The following is a 21,448-nucleotide window of genomic DNA, read 5'->3' as shown; positions in this document are numbered from 1 at the left end:
ATGGTGTGAAGGAGTAAACAAGCTTGGTTCCTATTGAGTTGACATCGCTGGAAATCATAAATTAGCAACTGTCTGCGTGTGAATCACTCATCTTATCTACTTTTTCCATGACCATGTGGTGCGATAAGAATTAACCAACAAAATAAATTAGCCATTTTATTGCTGCTGTGTGGCAATTTGAACTTTGTAGAGTCGTGTTCTGAAGAAATCAAATTGGGAAAGATTGTAATCGGGAGCTGGCGATCGGCCAGTGTTTTACTGGCAGTATATCGGCCGATGGTATTGATGGTATTCAAGTAGTCGCCTGCATGAAAACACGAGGCGATGCGGCCGTCTCCTTCATGTCAGAGAGCTGGTATTATCTGAGAGAGCAGGCAGCGGATCCTGTAAGATCAGGCACCGGGGCTCGCCGCTCGCCTGACAGAGCAAAGGAAGAGCTTGTCAGGGAAACAGCTCGTGTCGCTGGCACTTAAAAGGTCAATGAACTGAACCCCAACCCCCGGCCCGCCCCCACGCCCGTCTGTCTGTCACCAGCCCCCCCCCCCCCCTTCCAGGCGGGTGTCCCCCTGCCCTCGCCTAGCCCGCTATCACCCGCCGTCATCCCCTCTGCGCCGTCCCCTTTTGATGACCCGGGCCTCTTGTCAGAGAAAGGCTTCCAGGCAGGCAGAGTGAGGACAGCCCTTTGATGAGGACCCCGACACTCGCCAACACTGCTGACATGCAGGGGGGAGGGGGGGTGGTGGTGGGGGGGTGGCTTTGAAGAACCTGGGTCTTACACGCATGCACACTCACACACACACACACACTTCCAGGGTCCTTAGTTTGGCTGAGAGACGGAGAGAGAGACGAGGGGAAAGAGGGGAAAGGGGAGGGGGGGTTTAAAGTACAGTAAGAAGCACTCCCTCCCTCCCTCCCTCCCTCCCTCCCTCCATCGCTCTCTGATGGTTTTAATGACGGCATTTGAATTTTGCCCTCGTCCTGAGCTCCAGACGCCTCCAGTGCAGGACTGCAAAAAAAAAATTGATGTAGGGAGGAAAGAGGAGGAGGAAGAGGAGGAGGAGGAGGAGGAGGAGGGGAGAAAAAAACAGAAAGAGTCCACCAAGCTGTCAGAAGTGGTGGAAAAGGTCACAGCAGCTTTGTTGTATTTTGTCGTTTATCTGCGCTGATAAAAGAGGAATGGGAGACGTACGGCATTCCAAGATTTGATACTTGCGTTTTATTTTTTTTTCACTGCATAATAGTACTATACCGTACCCAGACTGGCATGGTGTGTTTCTCCATTATGTTTTGTGCACAGTCTGGTTTAGGTATAATAGAAGCATGGTGGAATCCAAACTCTGGCACTGGCCCAGGTTCCATGGTTGGTTTCTTCATCCTGCTCTTCTACAGAAACAAGTTTTTTTAATAGAAGACCAAAGGGTGCTGATACTGTACCATACCTACAGCAGGCCCAGTACAGGTAAAGAATGGTACTGATGCAACAGAAATCCTCAGCTGTGGCAAAAGACAACCCCAGCCAGGCAGCCTGGAGGCTCCTGTTGTGATCCTGCTGTTGTTATGTCTGCCTGCACAGTAAACAGACGCCCTGCCAGTCATAACAATCCCAATCAACAAGCGATAGGCTTCAGACTTGGCCTCAGCTAGCGCCGTGTCATTCAAGGTAATAAAGTGCTTGGCATTCGTTGGCGCAGAGATACAGTTGTTGTTGACATCGAGTTAATACATGAAGTCTTTGCAGATCTCAACAAATGGAGCGCTGTGCGATGTCCAGACAGCACACGGATAAAAAGACATTCCTTTTCAGAGGTGACCGTGCTGCACCTGCCCCGGGTCGCAGAGTGAGGCCATCGATCCACATTCTTCACCCCTCCGGCTCTCGCTGACACTTGTGGCGTGCCACGTCACAGACAGTTCTCACAGGCTCAAAGCAACAAAGAATCTCACAACACCACAAAACCGCAGTGTGCCCAAAGAGACACATTATTCCCAATGATACCACAAAGAGCACAATGTTTGTTGATGGAAAAAGGGGGGGGGGGAAAGGGAGGACAAGAATTACTTTTTCCTCATTCCTTCCTTCTCAATGTGGCCTTTCTGTGTGTGTCTGGCTATGCGGTGTAATGATTAACGCAGCCGGGCATGGGAAGGGACCGGCGGTTACAATGGAGGGGGTTGTTGTGGTGTAGCGAGCCGCCGTTGGACTTGCGTCAGCTTCCCAAGCTCACCTGGCCGGCCTGGGAGCCAGCGGCTGGCACTCGGCAGGGAAAACTGGCTACTTAATCATTAGTGGCGGTGGAATCACTCAGAAACTGCTGGCACCGGGCAAACAGATAAAGCTTGTAACATTGTCAAATCAGGCACGTAACAAAGTGCTTCACAGAGTGTGGAAAGGTTCACATGAGAAAGCTCTGGGGTTTGTGTGCAGGGGACTTTTGAGTTTTGTGTAAGGTTGACAAACTGCGCCTGTGGTACGCAACTAATCAATAGCAACTGACCTGTGAGCGAGCTTACATCGCAAACAGATGTCTGTGACGGGAGACGTGGCAAATCTTTACATGCTGTTTTCATCCTTCATGCACCTGGAATGAAGGATTTTATTGTTTCACTTAAATTTGCACACTGGAGTTTGTACCACTTAAATGTGAAATAGAAAGAACACAAGGGTCAACAAGTGTCCTCGGGTCTTTTTTTTCTCTCTGGATATTTTTTCCATTGTCTTACCCGCATTAGTATTCATGAAATTCAGAATCACTTTATTCACCAAGTACAACACATTTTCAGGGTTTTAGCTTGATGATGTTGGTGCAGAGACATATCAACAACTTACACTGTAACCAAGAACATACTGATACACCTGGAACAGTGCAAGACTTACAATAGGCAACAGTGATAATGCAAATCACTCTTCGTAGCTACACATTTAACATTCAGTCCCAGCAGCACACAGTATGGTTGCAGTTGGAGGTTTGGTGAGAGCCCAGCAGTTAACCATCATGTGTCTTTTTTTATCTTTTCTAACCAGGTGGACGACCAGATGAAGCTGCTGCAGAACTGCTGGAGCGAGCTCCTCATCCTCGACCACATCTTCCGACAGGTGATGCACGCCAAGGAGGGCTCCATCCTATTGGTCACCGGCCAGCAGGTGAGTCGCGCCAAAACCCCGCCTCCCGCCCCCCGAAACCTCTTCGAAATCCTACCCGCCTACCCGCCCTTCCCTCCTCGCCGTGCCAGCCGCTCCTCGGGCGACTCAACAACACCTCAACACTTCCTTCAAAGTGATATTGATCACTCGGCCGCACCGGAGTCACCGCTCCATTAAAAATAGATTATGCTTATAGATATAAACTAATGCGACCACAATAATCAATTATGCATTCTTTATTTTTTTTTTCCTCTTGGTGCATAAGGACTCTGACAGCGAATAAATAAAGCCCTTGGTTAAGCACTCATAGCGGGTGGGTGGGAGGGAGGGAGGGAGGGTGGGACGGTGTGTGTGTGTGTGTGTGCGTGTGTGTGTGTGTGTGTGTGTGTGTGTGTGTGTGTGAGTGTTATTTAGCTTCACCGATGCCCCTGAGGAGGTTGGTGGGAGCCGATGCCTGAGGCCCTGATGAAGGCCCTGAACGCATCAGGACGCTGTGATTCTTTAGTCTGTTTTTGCTTAACACACACACACACACACACACACACACACAGACAAAACACACACTCAACCAGTAAACACACACACACACACAAACAGCAAACATTCACACATATAGTACATGCTCGTAATCTCACACATTCATGTAGAAGATACAAAAATCGACTCAAAACATACAAACACACAAACACAGTTCCTCAAATAGACATTCACATTTGCAGGCAAGCATACACATATACACACATATACACACATATACACACAAATACACAGGTATTCTCAAGCAGTCATGTGAGTGCACACACACACACACACACACACCCCTACACACACACACACGTGCAAAATTGCTCATTATGAATATGCCTCTGAACATCGGCACGGCTGTCAGTGAGATGAGTAGTCGTAAATTATTGATCGGCTGGCTTTCCAAAATGTTGCTCTTCAACTAAATGTTTTTCAACAATAGATGCGGGTATAAATATTGAAGCGAGCCAAGGGTTGCAGACTGTGTGTGTGTGTGTGTGTGTGGGTGTGTGTGTGTGTGTGTGTGTGTGTGTGTGCGCGCCCATGTTGTATACAGGGAGGTCCTGCTTTACTTACATGATTCTGAATGAAGACAAGGTCAGGAATAGATTGACAGCCTCAGTGAAGAAGTACTACCTCTAGTGAGTAAGCAGTACTACTTCTAGTGGTAAGTAGTACTACTGCGGTCATGGCAGTGTTAGGGGCTTAGACCAATATATTGAGCAGATATTGACCTTTTATTAGATATCGGTCAGTTAGTCTCGTCCACCTCTGATGCGATTGATTTGATGCCGTTTGTTTGATTACATATTTATTGTAGAATCGATCAGTACTACACTATGGGAAGACCTTAACCTGAATTGAAATGATTATTATGACTTTGAGCATCCCATGATGCTGTTTCAGAGGCTTTTCCACCTTGCCAAGAATAAAATTATCAGGGGAAACACTGTATACCTGTAATTTTGAGTGATTTTTCTGGCATATAAATGGTCAAATTTAAAGAATATTAAAGAACACTGGCAAAAAAAATATCAGTATTTGCAATAAAATATAAATATGGGGGAGTGAGGAAGACAAGGAGTGAGAGAGAGATAGAGAGAGAAATAGTGGTGACTTCAGGATGAAAGATATTTGAGCACTCTTTCTCACACACACACACACACACACACACACACACAGGCTCAGAGGAGAGAGTGCCTCCAGATGCTTTACCCGTGGTCTTCTGCTTCTTCTCCTCCCACGTCCAGTGTCACACACACACACACACACACACAAACACACACACACACACACACACAAATACACACACACACACATACACACACACTCCCTGCAGTACACTGCAGTACACACTGTTTGATTAGCGCTGGCTGTGAGGCAGGGAGGATGGGAGAGGAGAGGAGAAGGGATGGAAGGTGTGCAGGGGGGTTGCCAAACAGGAGGAGAAGGAGAAGGACTGGGGGAATTGAGGGGGTAGAGGAGAGGAGGAGAGATGATGGAGGAGGGAGGAGGAGAGTGGCAAAGAAGACTGGATGAGAGAAGTGGAGGAGGAGGGGGTGGAGGGAAGGAGAGGAGAGGAGAGGAGAGATGGAGGAGCGACGGAAAAGGAGGCTGACAGAGAGCTGAGGAGGAGGAGAAGGGATAGAGGGAATGGGGTGGCAGAGGGGAAAAAAGGAGGTGAAGGGCAGGTGAAGAGGAGAGAAGGAGAGGAAGGCAGAGGAGGAGGGATTGAGGAGGAGACAGGGTGGCACAGAGGAGAGCAGAGGAAAGAAGGAAAAATGATGGAGGAGGAGGTGAGGAGATGAGGTAGGGGCAAAGGGGAGGCAAGGAGGAGTGAAGGGCAGGAGGAGGAGAAGGAAAAGGAGGGATGAAGGAGGAGGCCAGGAGGTGAAGAGAAGGGGATGAGAGGAGGAGGAGGAAGAGATGGGAGAGTGACAGACAAAAGAGAGGGAGCGAAAGAGGAGTCCGGGCAGAGAGCAGAAGAGGAAAAGGAAAGGAATCAGGGAGCGAAGAGGAGAGAAGGAGAGTAGATGAGGAAGGATTTAGGAGGAGTTGGGGTGGTGAAGAGGAGAGGAGGAGGAGGGAGCTTGATGAAGAGGAGAGGATGAGAAGAGGAGAGGAGAAGAGGAGGAGGAGGAGGAGGCAGCTTGATGAAGAGGAAAGGATGAGGAGAGGAGAAGGGCAGGAGGATGAGGAGGAGGAGGGGGTGATAGTCAGGGGAGGTGCAGGACGGCGGTCTCGTTTGCATATTTTGGTTAATGAACAGCTGGTGTTGGTGTGTGTGTGTGTGTGTGTGTGTGTGTGTGTGTGTGTGTGTGTGTGTGTGTGTGTGTGTGTGTGTGTGGTGGGAGGGGGAGTATCTGAAACAGTTCATTATCTCCTATTATTCTCCGCCTGGCCAGGGGTGACAGCACAGCGCTAACACCAGGGATACTTAGACCACAGCACACACTGATTTACACAGGAACACACACACACACACACACACACACACACACACTGAGAACGCACACACTTGTCCTGCTGAAGTGTCCTTGAGCAAGACACTGAACCTCCTATTCATGGTAAATCGCTGTGGATTAGTGTGTCAGTGTGTCTTACACTGTTAAATATCATCAATCTGTGATGTTCAATGCATTCTGGGAGATATTTTGTGTTATAATTTACTTTTTTGGGTGAACCCACTACTTCTACTTCAGTTAGTGATTTCCTACATTTCCCAGGATGCCTTTCGACAACACCCGGAAAAGGTTGTGAACTTGTTGCAGCCAGTTTGTGTAGGTGGAGAAATTTTCCTGTTGAGGAAAAAGCGAGAGTCGCAGCCTTTACTCAAAACAAAGCAATGTCTTGTGGCTGCATTGCATTCTGGTCTATTGAGGCTATACTTGGAGGAGAAATTGGTCTCTCTTCCTCTTCCACGATGGATTTCTCCCTGTTTGATTGTTGAATGTCTCTTGGTGCAAAATGGCGGCTCTAGAAAGAAGCCCTCGCTCTTTGATTCTGAGGGACTGACACCAAAACCTGACATTCACCGTCAATGTTTTCGATCGCTGAAACATTTTCAGCTGTAGCTGGAAATATCTTGATGTGACCTCACATTGTCTACGTTTGGCCAGTTATGCACGGGAATAAGAAAAATACACCACCAAATAACAAAATGGATCCAGAAATGCAAGCTGCATCGCCAATAGCTTATTTTTAACAGTGTTAACGTGTTTTGTTGTCCTTTAAATGACTAAACAGTAACTAATAATATTATAATAATAATATTTTACGAGCAGTGCAGTGGGTTCCGGCATGTCTTTGCATGTCTGGGCGTAAGCTCGCTTCCAGAACAGGCCCTGGTGCATCATGGGGGATTAGACGAGTAATGCAGCGACACACGACACCAAGGGAGGACGGGCTTAAGAGAGACATACCGTGGTTTCAATACCACCCCCCCCCATTCTCCAGCCCCTCTTTAGCCCATTGAATCCCCAATAAGTTTGTATTGAGTTCAATCAAGCGAGGCAAGCTGACATTGGGGCAAAACAATTTCACTTTCTTCCATTGCAGCTTCACTTGTTTGAAGCATTTTCTCAAAAATATCTTGGAATAAGTCAGATTGCTCCAGTAGTATTGAGAAAATCCATGAAAAGAAGTTGAAGTTGTCGAAGTTTGGATTGGAAACGACTGAAATGATCTCGCCCGATTGGCAGATTTTATCACTTTTTAAGAGAGAATTAATTAAACAACTTGTTTTTATGGAGATTCTTTGTAGTGTGGACAGAGATTTCCCCAGTCCCGTTAGCGTTGAATCGAGTCACTTCTCCTCCTTCCCTCCTGTCAGTCAAACTCCTGCCCTTCTGCACTCATACCGACCTTCAAAGAAACCCGTGACACCAGCGGATTTACAGTCACAGAAGAGTGAAACGCAGAGTTTAAAGCCTGTCGTTCTGTTTCTGTCTCTTCTTCTCTTGTCCTTATGTTCCTCGCTCGCTGAATTCGTATCTTTTTTTGTATATATTTTCACTCTCTGTCCATCTTTCCTCGTCCCTCCTGCTGCATGTTATCATGACAAGTGTGAGTGTTTTCTTTTTTTGGGGGGAGGAAAGGAGGCGTTTTTGTAGGATCAAACGCAAAAGTGTGACGCTTCAAAACGCATGCAGACGTGAAATGACAAAAGACTGGACCGAATCAATGAATGATTAAGCAAGGCCTCGCAGCTTGGCAGCCGGTTTTTCGGGTATGAAAAGCTTGATATTTTGATAGTACGACGCTCCCGGTGTACATGAAATTCAAATGCTGCAGAGATGCCAAAACAGACGTTCGGCAGCCGGTGCCACATTTCTCTAGTTTCAAACAAGGCACATTCTCCAGCCTCCATCCCCTCCACTCACATCAAAGCACTCTATGCATCAATCCGATCTCAGCTTCCATATTCATCTTTAATGATCAGCTAAGATCGCTTATCGTATTCATGATGGTTTGGGATTTGAGGATTTATTCATATATTTACTCTCTATGTCTCTCCAGGAGGGATAATAAAGTAGTATTGATTGATTGATTGATACGCAGGTCACCGGGGTGAGTGCTAAGTCTGCTATAGTGACATTATAGTGTTTTTTTCCCTCTGTCTTTTTACTTAAGGCAAGGAGGCAATAACCCAAGGCATCACCATCAACAGTCCAATCCTTCAATGAAGTTATTTCATGCACAGTTGATTTTATGTAAATTGATTGACACCTTAGGGGGGGTGGTGTCTGCTTTTCACCGAGTCATAACTCTTACCGTCTCGAAGGTGGGAAGAAGAAGAAGAGAGAGAGAGACAAAGGATAGAGTTAGGGATAAATTGAGAGAGAGAAGGAAAGGAAAAAGGAGAGAAGACGGGACAGGACAGGAGAGGAGTTGGAGAGGAGGAGAGGAAAAACGTGCCATTTTTTTTCTCCGACCCTTGCCTTTTCGAGGCAGATCAAAAAAAAAGACTCCAATCATCCTATTTACACAATAAATAAATTCCAAATCCAGGGTGTTTTTAATTGCAAATGGGAGCTCGCAGGGACTCTTCCTCCCTGAGCTTGAGCTGCGCACGCCAACGTCTGCCTTCCCCTGGAAACCCTGGCGCAGTCAATTATGGTAATGAATTGTCAATAAATATAAAAATTTAATATGGTCCTGCTTACTGTGAGTGGCAGCTAAGGACTTGCCTCCCAGACAAATGTGCTGCGGCTGCAGATATTAAGTGCACCTGAAAAAGGAGTGTGTGTGTGTGGGGGGGGGGGGGGGGGGGGGGGTTACTGGGCTTGCGCAGAGCTCAGTTGGGGCTGAGGGGGATTGTGGGAGGGCTCGACCCCCGCAAACACTCTCACCCACCCCGGTTAGAGAGGACGAGGGGAGGAGGAGAGGGAGGAAGAAGAAGACGAGGAGGAAAAGTGGAAGCCCCCCGCTGTATTTTATTGGCTAGTGATTAGGATTCAGGAGTCAGAACTATCTCTCTCTCTCTCTGTCTTTCTTTCTTTATCTATCATCTATCTATCTATCTATCTATCGTATCTATAGAGAGAGAGAGAGAGAGAGAGAGAGAGGGAGAGAGAGAGAGAGAGAAAGCCTCACCAGTGCTGCTGTGTATTGACAGAGAAGTCAGATGTGTCAGTTGTAGTCAAAGGTGAACCACCACTCTAATGCTCACAGCATGTTGTCATAAAACACGGCTATACTGCAGAAGCCGACTGTCTGCAGCTGCCGCTCTGCTGTTTTTACACATCCTCACATGAGAGTCAGTAAAACCACAGCCTGACAGACAGACCAAAGCTATCGACTCCGTGTCGAGGGCATGGCATAGAGGGAATAGGAAGAAACAGGAAGAGCAGGGAGAAAATCATTACATGAAGCTCATGGTGATGAAGGTACAAGGTACCGTAATGTGTTTTAATGTTGTGCTGTCACTCATTTTGGCAGATAAACCCTTAGTTATACAAAATACTTCTCTGAGGCAGAAATAATCTGATTGGTTGAGCTAAACCTCAATGGGCGGAGCCGATGAACCACAGCTTTACTGGCTAAGTAACATTAAAGTAAAGCCCAGTGAAAACAGCAAGAGGTAAGAGAGGAGGAAGGTGATATTATGAAGCCTGGTGTTCTTTCTTTGCTATTCAACTTTGCCAGTTAGCTAACTGGCGCTCTGAAAAACTGTGGTTCTTTGGCTCCACCCATTGACATTTAACTCGGCCAATGAGATTGTTTCTTCCTCCGCAGCAGCTCTGCCTCTGAGAAATGTCTGCATAACCAAAACTCCAATCTGCCTCAAGTTGTAAGGCCACATTTTTCAAAAGGTGGTCATTTTGGGACAAAACTTGTTATTTATATGAGTTCAACCTCTCCCTCCATCCCTCTCTCCCTCCTTATCCCAGGTGGATTATGCGGTGATCGCTTCGCAGGCGGGGGCGACCCTCAACAACCTGCTGAGCCACGCCCAGGAGCTGGTGGCCAAGCTACGCTCGCTGCAGCTGGACCAGCGGGAGTTCGTCTGCCTCAAGTTCCTGGTCCTCTTCAGTCTGGGTGAGTCTCCAGAAACCCTGGGGTTGGGGGGGATAAAAAGAGGAGGTATGGATGGATGGGGGGTGAGAGGGGAACGTTTCCTCATGTTCTTCAGTCTGAGTGAAGATCTGGATGGAGGAATAGGGGGAAGGAGGAAGGGGTTGAGAGTGGGAGGGAGGTAAGGACAGAGCTGTGGTCGGCCTCAAGTTCCAGGAGAGAAGGGAGGGAGCATCGGTTCCTGGTCCTTTCCAAGCCTGGGTGAGTCACCAAAGATGGGAATGAGAAGAAAAGGGGAGGGAGGGATAGGGGAGGAGGAGTAAGGGAGGAAGGAGGGAAAGGAAATAGACAACTCTATGGTTTCCCTCAAGTTCCTGGTGCTCTTCTGCCGGGGTTGGTTACCAAAGATCTGGAGGAGAGGGAATGAAGATGAAGGTGAGGCAGGGAAAACGGAGGGGGGGGGGGGGATAAGAGGAGGAGGGAGAGATCAATGGCTCCTGCTACTCATCAAAGATCTGGAGGAGGAGAGGGAGACAAGAATGGGAGGAAAGGAAGGAGGCAGGGAAGGCGGGAGGGGAGGAAGGAAGGGAGCAATGGTCTGCCTGGGAGAAAAGAAGCGTAGGGAGGGAGAAAGTGAGGGAGGAGGGAAGGAAGGAGGAGGGAGGGGAGGAAGGAAGGAAGGAAGGGATGGTCTGCTTCCAGCGGGGGCAGGGAGAGTGAGGTAGAACGGGACGCTTGCTAAACATACCCATGACTAAGAAATTTAAATATACAGTTTAGCTGCAACAAAACTATAAATAACAAAAAAAGCATTCACTAAATATTAGCTTCATAGTTTTCACTTTGATTCCGATGCCTAAGAAGTTAGCTTGCTTTCTAGCTATTAGCCGTCTTATTAGTGTAAAACTACCATTGGCAGTGCCAGGAGCAAAACCCAGTCGCCCACTCCTCTTCTGCCTCCTCTGCTCCAGGGTTCAGAGGAGAGAGGGGGGGGGGGGGGGATTGAAGGAGTGTCAATATGCGCTGTGAGAGGAAAATTAATGTTGACATTTTACATTTTGCAACAGTAGTAGAATAAGCTTCAATTACAAGCGACAAAAGCAGGGAGTGAAAGGGTCAGAGCCATGAAGCCTTGACAGTGTGTATGATCATGTACAGTAGGAGAGAGAACTGCTAGGCGAGGAAATAAAAGGAGATATAGGCTTGGGAAAATAAAAAACGAGGGATGAAAGGAGGGATAAGCTGGAAAGGTGAGTGAAAATAAGTGCATGAGACAGCGAGGAAGGGGAGGTGGAAGGGGAAGGGAGAACATTTGGTGGTTTGCGGGGGATATTTTGGTATTTTTCCCCTCAGATGGGGCTTTGGAGGAGAAGAGGGAGGTGGAGGGGGGGGTTGGAGGAGAGAAGTCGGCCCTGGAGGGAAGGATGGAGGAAGGAGAGAGGAGGATGATGGGGAGGAGAAACGGGCGAAGGATTTGGGAAGGAGCCGAGACCGGGAAGAGAGAGGGAGCATGGGATTTGGGAAGGGAGGGAAGTGGAGGGATAAGTAGCCAAACGAGGTAAGGGACGAAGAGAAGGGGAACGTCGGTGGGCTCTGTGTGTGTGTGTGTGTGTGTGTGTGTGTGTGTGTGTGTGTGTTCAATTCCCATAGCTGCTCCCCAGTCTATAAGCCGAGGTCAGACATTGCCAGGAGACTGTCATCTCTGTCTCTGTCCTAATGAGTCTGCAACAAACGGCCGCTGAGGGACACACACACACACACACACACACACACACACACACACACATGCATACACATACACACTCCACCAAACCTAGTTTAACATCATACATTAATGAAGCCATTGATGTCAAGGTGAGAGTGCTCAGCCAGGCCCCACTATGGCACTGAGTGCAGCAGTGGCATACATATGATGAATATTTTCAAAAAAAAAACCTCCTCCTCATCCTTAGTTACACCCCCCCCCCTCTCTCTCCCTCTCTCTGTCTCTTTCTCTCTCTCTCCCTCCGTCTCTCTCTCCATCCCTCTCTCTAATCCACCTGGGTCAGGCTTTCACTCCTTTACCTCCTCTAAACAAAGAAAGAGCGACTAATGAAATGCTAGTCAGAGGCAAGCAGACACACACACACACACACACACACACACACACTGGGGCGATCAGGCGGGATTAATGTTTGTGTTAGTGGGAGTGTTTGTGGTACAGCAAGGGTGGGAGAGAGAGGGAGGGAGGGATGGGGTGGATTGCAGTGGGGTTTGAGAGAGTGTGTGTGTGTGTGTTTTGGGGGGGTGGGGTGGTGGGGAGGGTGGGGGGGGGGGTGTTGCTGGGGCTCAGGGTCTAAATAATTTGGCGGAAACATCATCCATAATGAAAGGCTCACCTGAGGGATGTGTATCGCCCCCGGCACTGCCTGTTCTCCGCCGTTGCCCGGGCCTCCCGTGAAAGAAGCCCGACACAGCCGCTGCGGAGTGGGGGGGGGGGGTCATGGGGAGTAGCTGGGACAGTGTGTGTGTGTGTGTGTGTGTGTTGGTTGGAGGGGGTGTGGGGGGGAATATAAAGCCCCGAGATTTAGACTTGATGTGATTAATATTATCTCACACAGCTGAAGAGAGGGTGTCAGTGTGTGTGTGTGTGTGTGTGTGTGTGTGTGTGTGTGTGTGTGTGTGTGTGTGTGTGTGTGATTGGCTGTAAGAAAGCAATGTGACTGTGTGTGTGAGTGTGTGTGTGTGCACGCACACATGTATTTGGCTGTGAGAAAGTTAAGATATGTATACATTTACATGAGCGAATATGCATTTGTGTGTAGCTGTGAGAAAGCGAAGAAGTGTGTATTTGTGTGTGTGTGTGTGTGTGTGTGTGTGTGTGTGTGTGTGTATATGCATGCACGTGTGTATTGGTGCATCTGTGTGTATGTTCACACAGCAGGCTTGTCTACTCCAGCAGAGCCAATTAATAAGGAGTTAGCGAAATGAGGCATGAAAGTATCTCTGCTGGCTGCTGAATACAAAGAAGAGCCTCTCCCTCTCTGTTAGCTCTGTCTCTCTCTCCTCTCACTGGTCACTGCAGCACCGGCCCTGTGGATAACATGAAGGGTTCAGGTGCTTTAGTGTCTTAGAGAGACCGTCCTGTATCTGGCAGGTCACAGGTTTGATCCTGACAACATCAAAGAAAAAAAGAAAAAAAGTCAATTCCCGCACACACTTATCACCTCTGCATTGATTTATTAAAAAAGAGTCAACGTTTCTGTCACAAGGACCTTTCTCAAGACAAATATCAATCATAAAGTGACATTAGTGCTTAAATACAGCCCATGATTGCATAATAGTCCACAGCTGTGTTGGAGGTGTGTCCATGATCCCACACAACAGCTCACTCATTCAAGATTCCCTCAACTGTCAAAACATACATTATCTATAATCGTACACATTCAAAATCCTTTTGATATCACTAACAAGCAAAAACATTTTTTCAGGTTAGTGGTATGTATATATAAGACATATCCCAAGTCTACAGTATATGAATGCCCCATGGGGTCCTATAACTTCAAATTCGTCCATGTACAAATATACAAAATATACTGTATATATATATACCAAAACACATTTTCGGGAGGACATGCCCACCCAAAAAAAGGGAAACAGAAAAACAAAAACACCAAAACAAAACAACGAAAGGCAAAAGAAGTCCATCTCTATGTAAAATAGTTTATACCATGGTAGAAAATATGTTTTATATATAAAACACACAGGTCAATTATAAAAAAAATCTATTTAGGGATTTGACAGTTGGTTGGATTTGTATCACAGGACATTTCACAGGAAGATCCTGAGATCCAGGTCCTCATTCATTCCCAATGGTGTGAGAGCCTCTAATTTGATCCCGACAACAGCCATGTGTCCTGTTGAAATGCCCCTGAGTAAGTCTATGAGGATTAAAACGTTAGCGAACTGCCAAACATGTAAATGGGTTTGGTGTTAAGGCTGACTCAAGATTTATATAGCGCTTGGCAAAGCTAAGCATAAGGAGAGAGTGTGACATCTCACTATGTGCCAAAATCTAGCAGCTTCGTTACTGCCAAAAAAATATCCATCTTAAAGGAAACATCCGCTCTAAAACACTTCAACACTGTTTAAAAAAACAGCTACTGGTGATGCACCTTGTTTATTGTTTGGTGGCATATTTTTCTCATTCCCGGCCAAACGTAGACAATGTGACATCATGTTGAGATATTGCCAGCAGCTACAATAATGTTTAATAGCGGAAAAAACGTTCAGCTATCTAAACATCAACAGTAAACGTCAGGTTTTGACCCTCAGAATCAAAGAGCGAGGGCTTCTTTCTAGAGCTGCTGTTTTGCACCGACTTTCAACAATCACACAGGGAGAAATCCATCGTAGAAGAAGAGGAGGAGAGACCAAGGCAATGCAGCCACAAGACATGCTGGGTTTTGAGTAATGGAAAGGCATTCTGGGAAATCTAGGAAATCACCAACTGAAGCAGAAGTAGATGAGTAGCAGGTTGAGGGAAAACGGGTTCACCAAAAAAGTTAACTACAACACAAAATGAGTCCTGGAATGCACTGAACATCAGACATTAATGGTTTTTAACAGTGAAAGAATATCCAAAGGTGGATTTTTCCTTTAGCGAGTCATTTAGTCTGATTTGATGAACAGTGGGCAGCCCAAGGTTATCACCTGTGTGTCAAATAGAAGCCTTTTAAATGGAATCAAATGCTGCTACTACTACAGTACTAATACTACTACTACTACCACTACTACTACCACTACTACTACTACTACTACTACTGCTAGTACTACTCCCACACCTAACTCTTATGCAGGCAGCGGTACGGTCTCCCTTTCTCTCTCTAGATCTTTCTCCCTACCTTTATTTCTCTCCTGATCTCACTCACTTTGTCTCTCTCTCTCTCTCTCTCTCTCTCTCTCCCTCTCTCTCTCCCTCTCTCTCTCCCTCTCTCTGTGTGTCGATGGATGGATGCGATCAGTCACCATCGTCCCTGCCAGCGGAGCTCTTTGTAAAGCCAGTTGTCGATAAAGACAAGGGGGTAGATGTCACTCCACCTGAGAGGAGACACTTGTCTTGAGTGTTTGTGTGTGTGTGTGTGTGTGTGTGTGTGTTGTATTCCTTTGGTAAGACATCATTTTTTACTTTGTTTTATTCCACTTTTTTTTTTTATTCTGTTCCTTCTCCTTTTCTACTGCTCTCTTCTCTCTTTTACTCTCAGGCTTCTCTGTGCTCTGACCCACCTCTCTCTCTCGCTCTCTCTCTCTCTCTCTCTCTCTCTCTCTCTCTCTCTCTCTCTAAGTCCTTCCTTGTCTTAAGTGAAGGTTTTCCCTCCCTCATCCTGAGAGCTTTATCAAGGAGGAGGTAATCACTCTGCTAGCATTGATCTTCTCAGTGTTGGTATAGGACCGTGAGCGGTGTCAGTCTCAGTGTGTGTGTGTGTGTGTGTGTGTGTCTGTGGAGAAAGGAACTCAGAAAGAGAGAGAGAGAGCGAGAGAGAGAGAGAGAGAGAGAGAGAGAGTGAGTGAGTGCTGCAGCCTGGGTCAGAGTTAGCTATGGGATTAATAGTAGTTGTCTGGTGTCAGATCGCTGTAAATGGGCCTTTGATTTCCTTTAAAAGGCTTAAGAGAGAGATTGAATCAGTGCTGTGTGTGTGACCAGGCAGCAGGGTGGACTAGTGGTTAGAGAACATGACCAGTAACTGTAAGGTCACAGGTTTGATCCCTGCAACACCCAGTGTGGGTCCATCAACAGCCAGCAACTCCCAAGAACTGAATGAATGTGAAGAACAGAGTTTGTGCTCAGATACGATCTAGAAACAGCGGTCAAAGAGAGAGCAGCTGGAGCGGTCTGTTCATTTTCTGTCCATTGATGCGTTTCTTATGTGCAGGCCCCGATCACGTTCCCATGCATGTACTATACATACTACTGTTGCGGAAAAAATACGTAACTGCAATTTGGCGGTTTCTTTTCTGATTTGATTTTAGAGGTTACAGTGGAAAGAATCTTGCTAAAAAAAAACAGAGCTAGACGTGCTTCCTTAAATTAAATTGCATGGAGAGATTTTGAAGTGCAACACTCTCTTAGTGAAAAAAAAAATTCCAAATTTGAATAGTTAATCAAATTAAGATGAACTATTAAAGATATTATGATTAAAGTTTGATTGAGTTTCATGATACCTTGCTGCTTGGAACCAGTTAAAAGCCCATTGAGTCATTTCAAAAATACACGAGAAATGAGAAAACGAGCATTCTTCAGCTACTTTCCCGAAGAGAGATCATAGATTTTGCAGAGACGTGTTTTTTTTTTGTTTTTTTTTACCGCACCACATCCCCAGCCTACACACTGGTGAACCAGATGCAGCGGCGGCGGTCAGAGAGAGTTCAGCTGGCAGCGGTAACCCCGGCTGGGCAGGTCAGGTCCTGTCAGGTGTAATTGGGTGAGGCGGGGGCTGTCAGTCCTCGTCAGCCGAGAGCAGAACCAGAGTCGCGGCCCGGGCCGGCGCTGGGTGGTAAATGCTCCCAGCGGAGACAGCAGATTTGTGGCCGGAGCCCTAAATAATGCCCCCAATCTGAAGCCTTTAGCTGGAACAAAGCCAGAGGAAAGCTGGTGAAATACAAGTCTGTAGAGTTTAGCATCGGGTTTGATCCAGGCCCCAGAAAGGTCCTGCTACTGTTTGGAGAGAGTGATGATTTTCATTTTATGTTGAAGTCATAGACGTACTTGAAGAAGTCATATTGGTAGTTCTCATTAAAGATGTAAATTTAATTTCCTTGAGTTTCCCTTTATGTAGCTTTAAAGGTAAGAAAATATCAATAACTGTATTATAGATTAATATAAGATCTGCCATTTCATGGGTTGAGCCTGAAACCCCAAACTTGGCAGTGTTAGTGCATCGCTCTTCTCTAGATTACTCCATAAAGTAATGCATGTATATTTTATCTGCCAATTCTGGTGTTTCATTTGAACTACAACAAATCTGTATCGCGTGATATATTCAAACCAGAGACAGCAATTACTCCGCCATTACAAACAGGGATGAAAAACACTTGACATGACAAATTTGATACCATCGGAATTCCTGGAAATCCTTATTTAAGTTAAAATTGAAGTACCAGGGTTATATATATCTACCAATAAGTTCAAGATTTTAATAACATATCTCAAAATAAGGGATTGACACACCAAAAGCATATCCCTTTTCCCCTTTCCACAATATAAAGCGATGCAATTACAAACTATACTCATTCCTGCTGACCTGATCAATGCAATGAAGTAAATATTCAAAACAATACGGAAAGTTTTCTCCTCCCGGCTAGTTCCTTAGATTCCGAGTCGGTGAGTTTGATCAGAAATCGGTGTTGCTGTTGCCCATTCATAACCAAGAGAGACAGGCTGTGAGAGAGAGCTGCCTCAGCACCACATTAGCTGTCTGTCAAGTGATTAGTCGGGTCTGAGGTCAGAGTTAACAGACACCCACCCATCCATCCCTCCCTCCCTCCCTCCCTCCATCCCTCACCATCCATCCACCCATCTGCATTGTCTCCTCTTTCATTGCTCTGTCCTTTCTCTCTTTTCTCACATCCATCTTTGTTCACCTCGATCTATCACCACACCTCCATCCTCACTTCTCCCCCATCGCTCCCCCCTTTTCGTCACTCCCTGTCCCTCCATTTTTCTTTCCCCCCCCACCCACTCTGAACCGCCATTTATCTGCCCCCCCCCCCAACTTCTCCTCCTCCACCCCTTCACTCCTCTCACTGCAGAAAATGTCTTTACTACAGGAATTTAACCTTGTGTTGAGTCTTCAACTCTTCTTATTTTTCCTTAAATAAGTAAAAACCTCTAATAAAGGGGTGAGGTAATTTCACTAGCTTTCAAAGGAAACAGTTTCCTCTAACAAGTGACAAAACCTTGGAAGAAGGCAGATCTCTCCAACAGAATGAAGACAGAGTCACTTGTTTCATAAAAAATCTTGAAACAAGTCGACTTGCAGTGGAAACAAGTGAAATCCTCTTCACCACAGCACCAGATTCCCACATTTATTTTAACGAAAAACATTTCAGCACTCGTTGAAAATGACTTGTCAAGATGGATTTTCGCCCATCCTTCTCCGCCGCTTCAACCTCCCCCCTCTGTTTCTTATTCACTTCTCACACTCCTTCATCCCTCCTCCCTCGCTCTTTCCACCCCCCCCCCCCCCACCGCCACCTCTGTGCTAGAAGCGTCTCTCATTAGCATGTTTAGCGCGCCGCTCGGCGAAGGCAGGCTTTTTCCGTTGTGTGCGCCGCGAGGTCAGACGCCAATCTGCTGACAACAACACAAACACAGCAAACGTGATCAACCCTGATGAAAAAAAGAGGGAAGTTATTCTCTCTTTCTCTCTCTCTCTCTCTCTCTCTCTCTCTCTCTCCACACAATGAGAGAGAGAGAGAGAAAACACATAATTCCCAGACAGGTACGTCCTAATTAAGCAACAGCCGAGGCTGCTCAGAATCAATGCCCTGATCCCTGACCAGCAAGCAGGGGAGTTGGCTAATTCATGCACGCTGCCCCCTCCCGCCCCCCCCCCCCCGCTTTAATGCCCGGCAAATATTCATTTCCTGAAACGAACCGAATCATTTGGAATTCGGTCGGGGATTGATTAACATTGGGAGGCGGCGACGGTTCAATATTTACACCCGTTGAGACCCGTGCAGAGGCCAAATAATGGAGCATATAACCGCCGCAACGCCTTACGACTTAATTCAATGCAAGATAATAGGGCCAGGGCTTTTTTTTTTTTTTTTTTTTTTTTTTTTTGCTCCATATGTGTGTGTGTGAGCCAAGCAGTTTGGCAGTTTGCTGGGCAGTAAGTCAACGGGATGGAGTCATCACGTGTGCCTTTGACCTGATCAATACGTATATAAAGTATGGCTGGTGTGTGTGTGTGTGTGTGTGTGTGTGTGTGTGTGTGTGCAGAGTCATGTAGCGTCTGTGTCTGAAGAATGTTTTGCATGCTTTGTGTGTGTGTGTGTGTGTGTGTGTGTGCGTGTGTGTATGCATATTGACTCATGCAATCTCAGTGCTTGATGAACGTTTTGCATGCTCTGTTGGCATGTTCGCGCGTTTGTGTGTGTGTGTATGTGTGTGTGTGTGTGTGTGTGTGTGTGTGTGTGTGTGTGTGTGTGTGTGCGCGAGTACAGTCATGCAGCCTCTATGCTTGAATAATGTTTGTGTGTCCCACAAATTACACACTCAGTGACTGGCTTGGTCCAATGGCGGCGGTAATGGAATATACAGCAGTGGTGATTGCGGGGGGGGGGGTTAAGGCTGTAAATGTATGTATAAGGTTCATAAAGTGCAATCCGTGCTTTTTTTCATCACTCTGTTTTGAAGCTCGGTGAAGTGCTCCGCAAACACGCGCTGATGGAAAAGCACTGGACTCTCATCTACTTTTCAAACAAATCTCCCCCCCTCCCCCCCCCCTGCATCAGCTTCCCTCAGCCACCATTTTGATGCAGAAATAAAAAAAAAAATAAAAAAAGTCCCTCGGCAGTCGCTTGAACTTTAGCGCCGAAAGAGCCAAACCCGGCTAATCATGTGTGAGTGTCCCGACTTTTCTTTCATTTTCTTTCATCTCATCAGGAGTAGGTGGGAGCGTGCCCTAAAGCAATGAACCTAATATTTCCGCCCATTCTCCGTCAATTTTCGCCTCAGAAATCTAACGTGGCGAGCAGGCGGCTGCTGTCGCCGGCCGCCACTTTGTAGGGAATTCCATGTAATGAGGCCCCCTAAAAGGCTTTCAGACTTTATCAAGCAGTAAAAGCTCCAGATCCCTGGTCTGCCGCTATTACCTGGCATTACCGCAGGCTGTTGTCATTAAGCGGGAGTTGCGGTGGATTGTGGCGGCGGCGGGGAAGCTGGGGATCGCCGCCTCTCACCCTTGACCCGACTCCCCCTTTTTGCCTCGGTTTCACATCTCGACGATCTCAGCGTTTTCCCCGATGGATTTTGAAATTCCCCCAAATTATCTCCAGAGTATGCTTCCAATTTACAGCTATCGCTTGCCCTCTTTTCCTCTCTTTTTAGGTCTTATCACGTTCTTACAAGGATTTCTACAGTGATTATGTTGACAAGGGTTCAAACAAGGCCAGTTATCAGAGTACAGCGGCAGAATAGGAGAGTTTGTTTAGAGAGGGATTTGTAAATGGACAGACCCCAGTGTTAAACACTCAAGTGATAAAGACCTGATAAGATGAAAAAAGGAAAAACATCATTGTTGTTCTACAAGGGGGGAAGGATGAAGACCTTAGAGCAGTGGTTCTCAACGTGGGGTCCGGGGACCACCAGGGGTCCTTGAGGGGATTCCAGGGGGTCCCCAGCAAATTGATGAATTGTTAAACTTCATCATTATTTCTTTCACAGGAAGTTAACACAATTAGAGAATGTAGAAGAAAGACTATCTTGATCATAGTTTCTCTGTTATCTCTCTACCTACAATACAGATAGTCATGGAATTCTGGACAAAATCACATCTGACAATAATAGTACAGCGGATAAGCTCTCATATTATAACAATGAGAAAAGCCTGAAATTTCTAGCATAGTTAGTATATACCATAATGTTTATTTTAAGATGTGGAGGGAAGTCAGATTTGACCTCTGAGAAAAGGTTGAGAATCACTGCCTTAGAGAATATAGACTTTACTACTGCAGAAACAGGTAGCGTAACAAAACACAAATGAGAAGTCCTGTAAGTCGTAGTCAAGAAAGAACACGATGTGTTACATATGTTGAAAATACAAATATGATTAATTAGGTCTCAGATTAAAGAATTATGAATATAGACCTGTACTGTAGGCAAACAGCATCTTATTATCTCTGCCTTTCCCATTGTTTCTGTCATTCTCTACTGCAGGCCTATAATGTAGAAAGGCCACAGTTAAAAGTTAAAATAGAAGTCAAGACAGGTTGCTGCAAAGAGAATGTGGTTCCATACATGAGCATCCAAAAGTTAAAGAAGAAAGCCGGCATACACAAATTCACCTTTACACCGATTTATGTTATTAATCTTTTTCAGCATAAAATACTGCACAAAACCTGATTCAAGAAAGGTTGACATTCCAAAATATCAATGATGTAAAGACTAGGCAAGGTGAGTTTGTGTGTGCAAGAGCCTCTTCTATGTATTTTGGGTGATCATACTGCTCCTACTATTATGCTGGGATCACACTTTACCCACAAAGCAATTGACCTTAATCC

At 46.3% G+C, this 21,448-nt stretch overlaps 1 protein-coding gene across 1 annotated transcript in view; it reads left to right on the top strand.

Annotated features, from left to right (window-relative positions):
- The first annotated feature begins 308 nt into the window (after positions 1–308).
- LOC139663665 (nuclear receptor subfamily 5 group A member 2-like) overlaps positions 309–21,448 on the top strand; it is a 39,937-nt gene continuing 18,797 nt past the window's right edge. Inside the window, exons 1-4 of the mRNA XM_071542382.1 lie at positions 309–386; positions 555–668; positions 3,023–3,142; positions 10,060–10,207. Of these exons, the coding sequence (XP_071398483.1) occupies positions 309–386; positions 555–668; positions 3,023–3,142; positions 10,060–10,207 (460 nt within the window). The remainder of the gene's footprint in view (positions 387–554; positions 669–3,022; positions 3,143–10,059; positions 10,208–21,448) is intronic.

The sequence above is a fragment of the Centroberyx affinis genome, unplaced genomic scaffold, assembly GCF_046629955.1.
Source record: "Centroberyx affinis isolate AG114_WGS23_722 - 3 ecotype Tasmania unplaced genomic scaffold, CSIRO-AGI_Caff_v1 ptg004086l_1, whole genome shotgun sequence".
Lineage (NCBI taxonomy): Eukaryota > Metazoa > Chordata > Actinopteri > Beryciformes > Berycidae > Centroberyx > Centroberyx affinis.
Note: the sequence above shows the minus strand (reverse complement) of the source record. Positions and strands in the feature narration are given on the sequence as shown.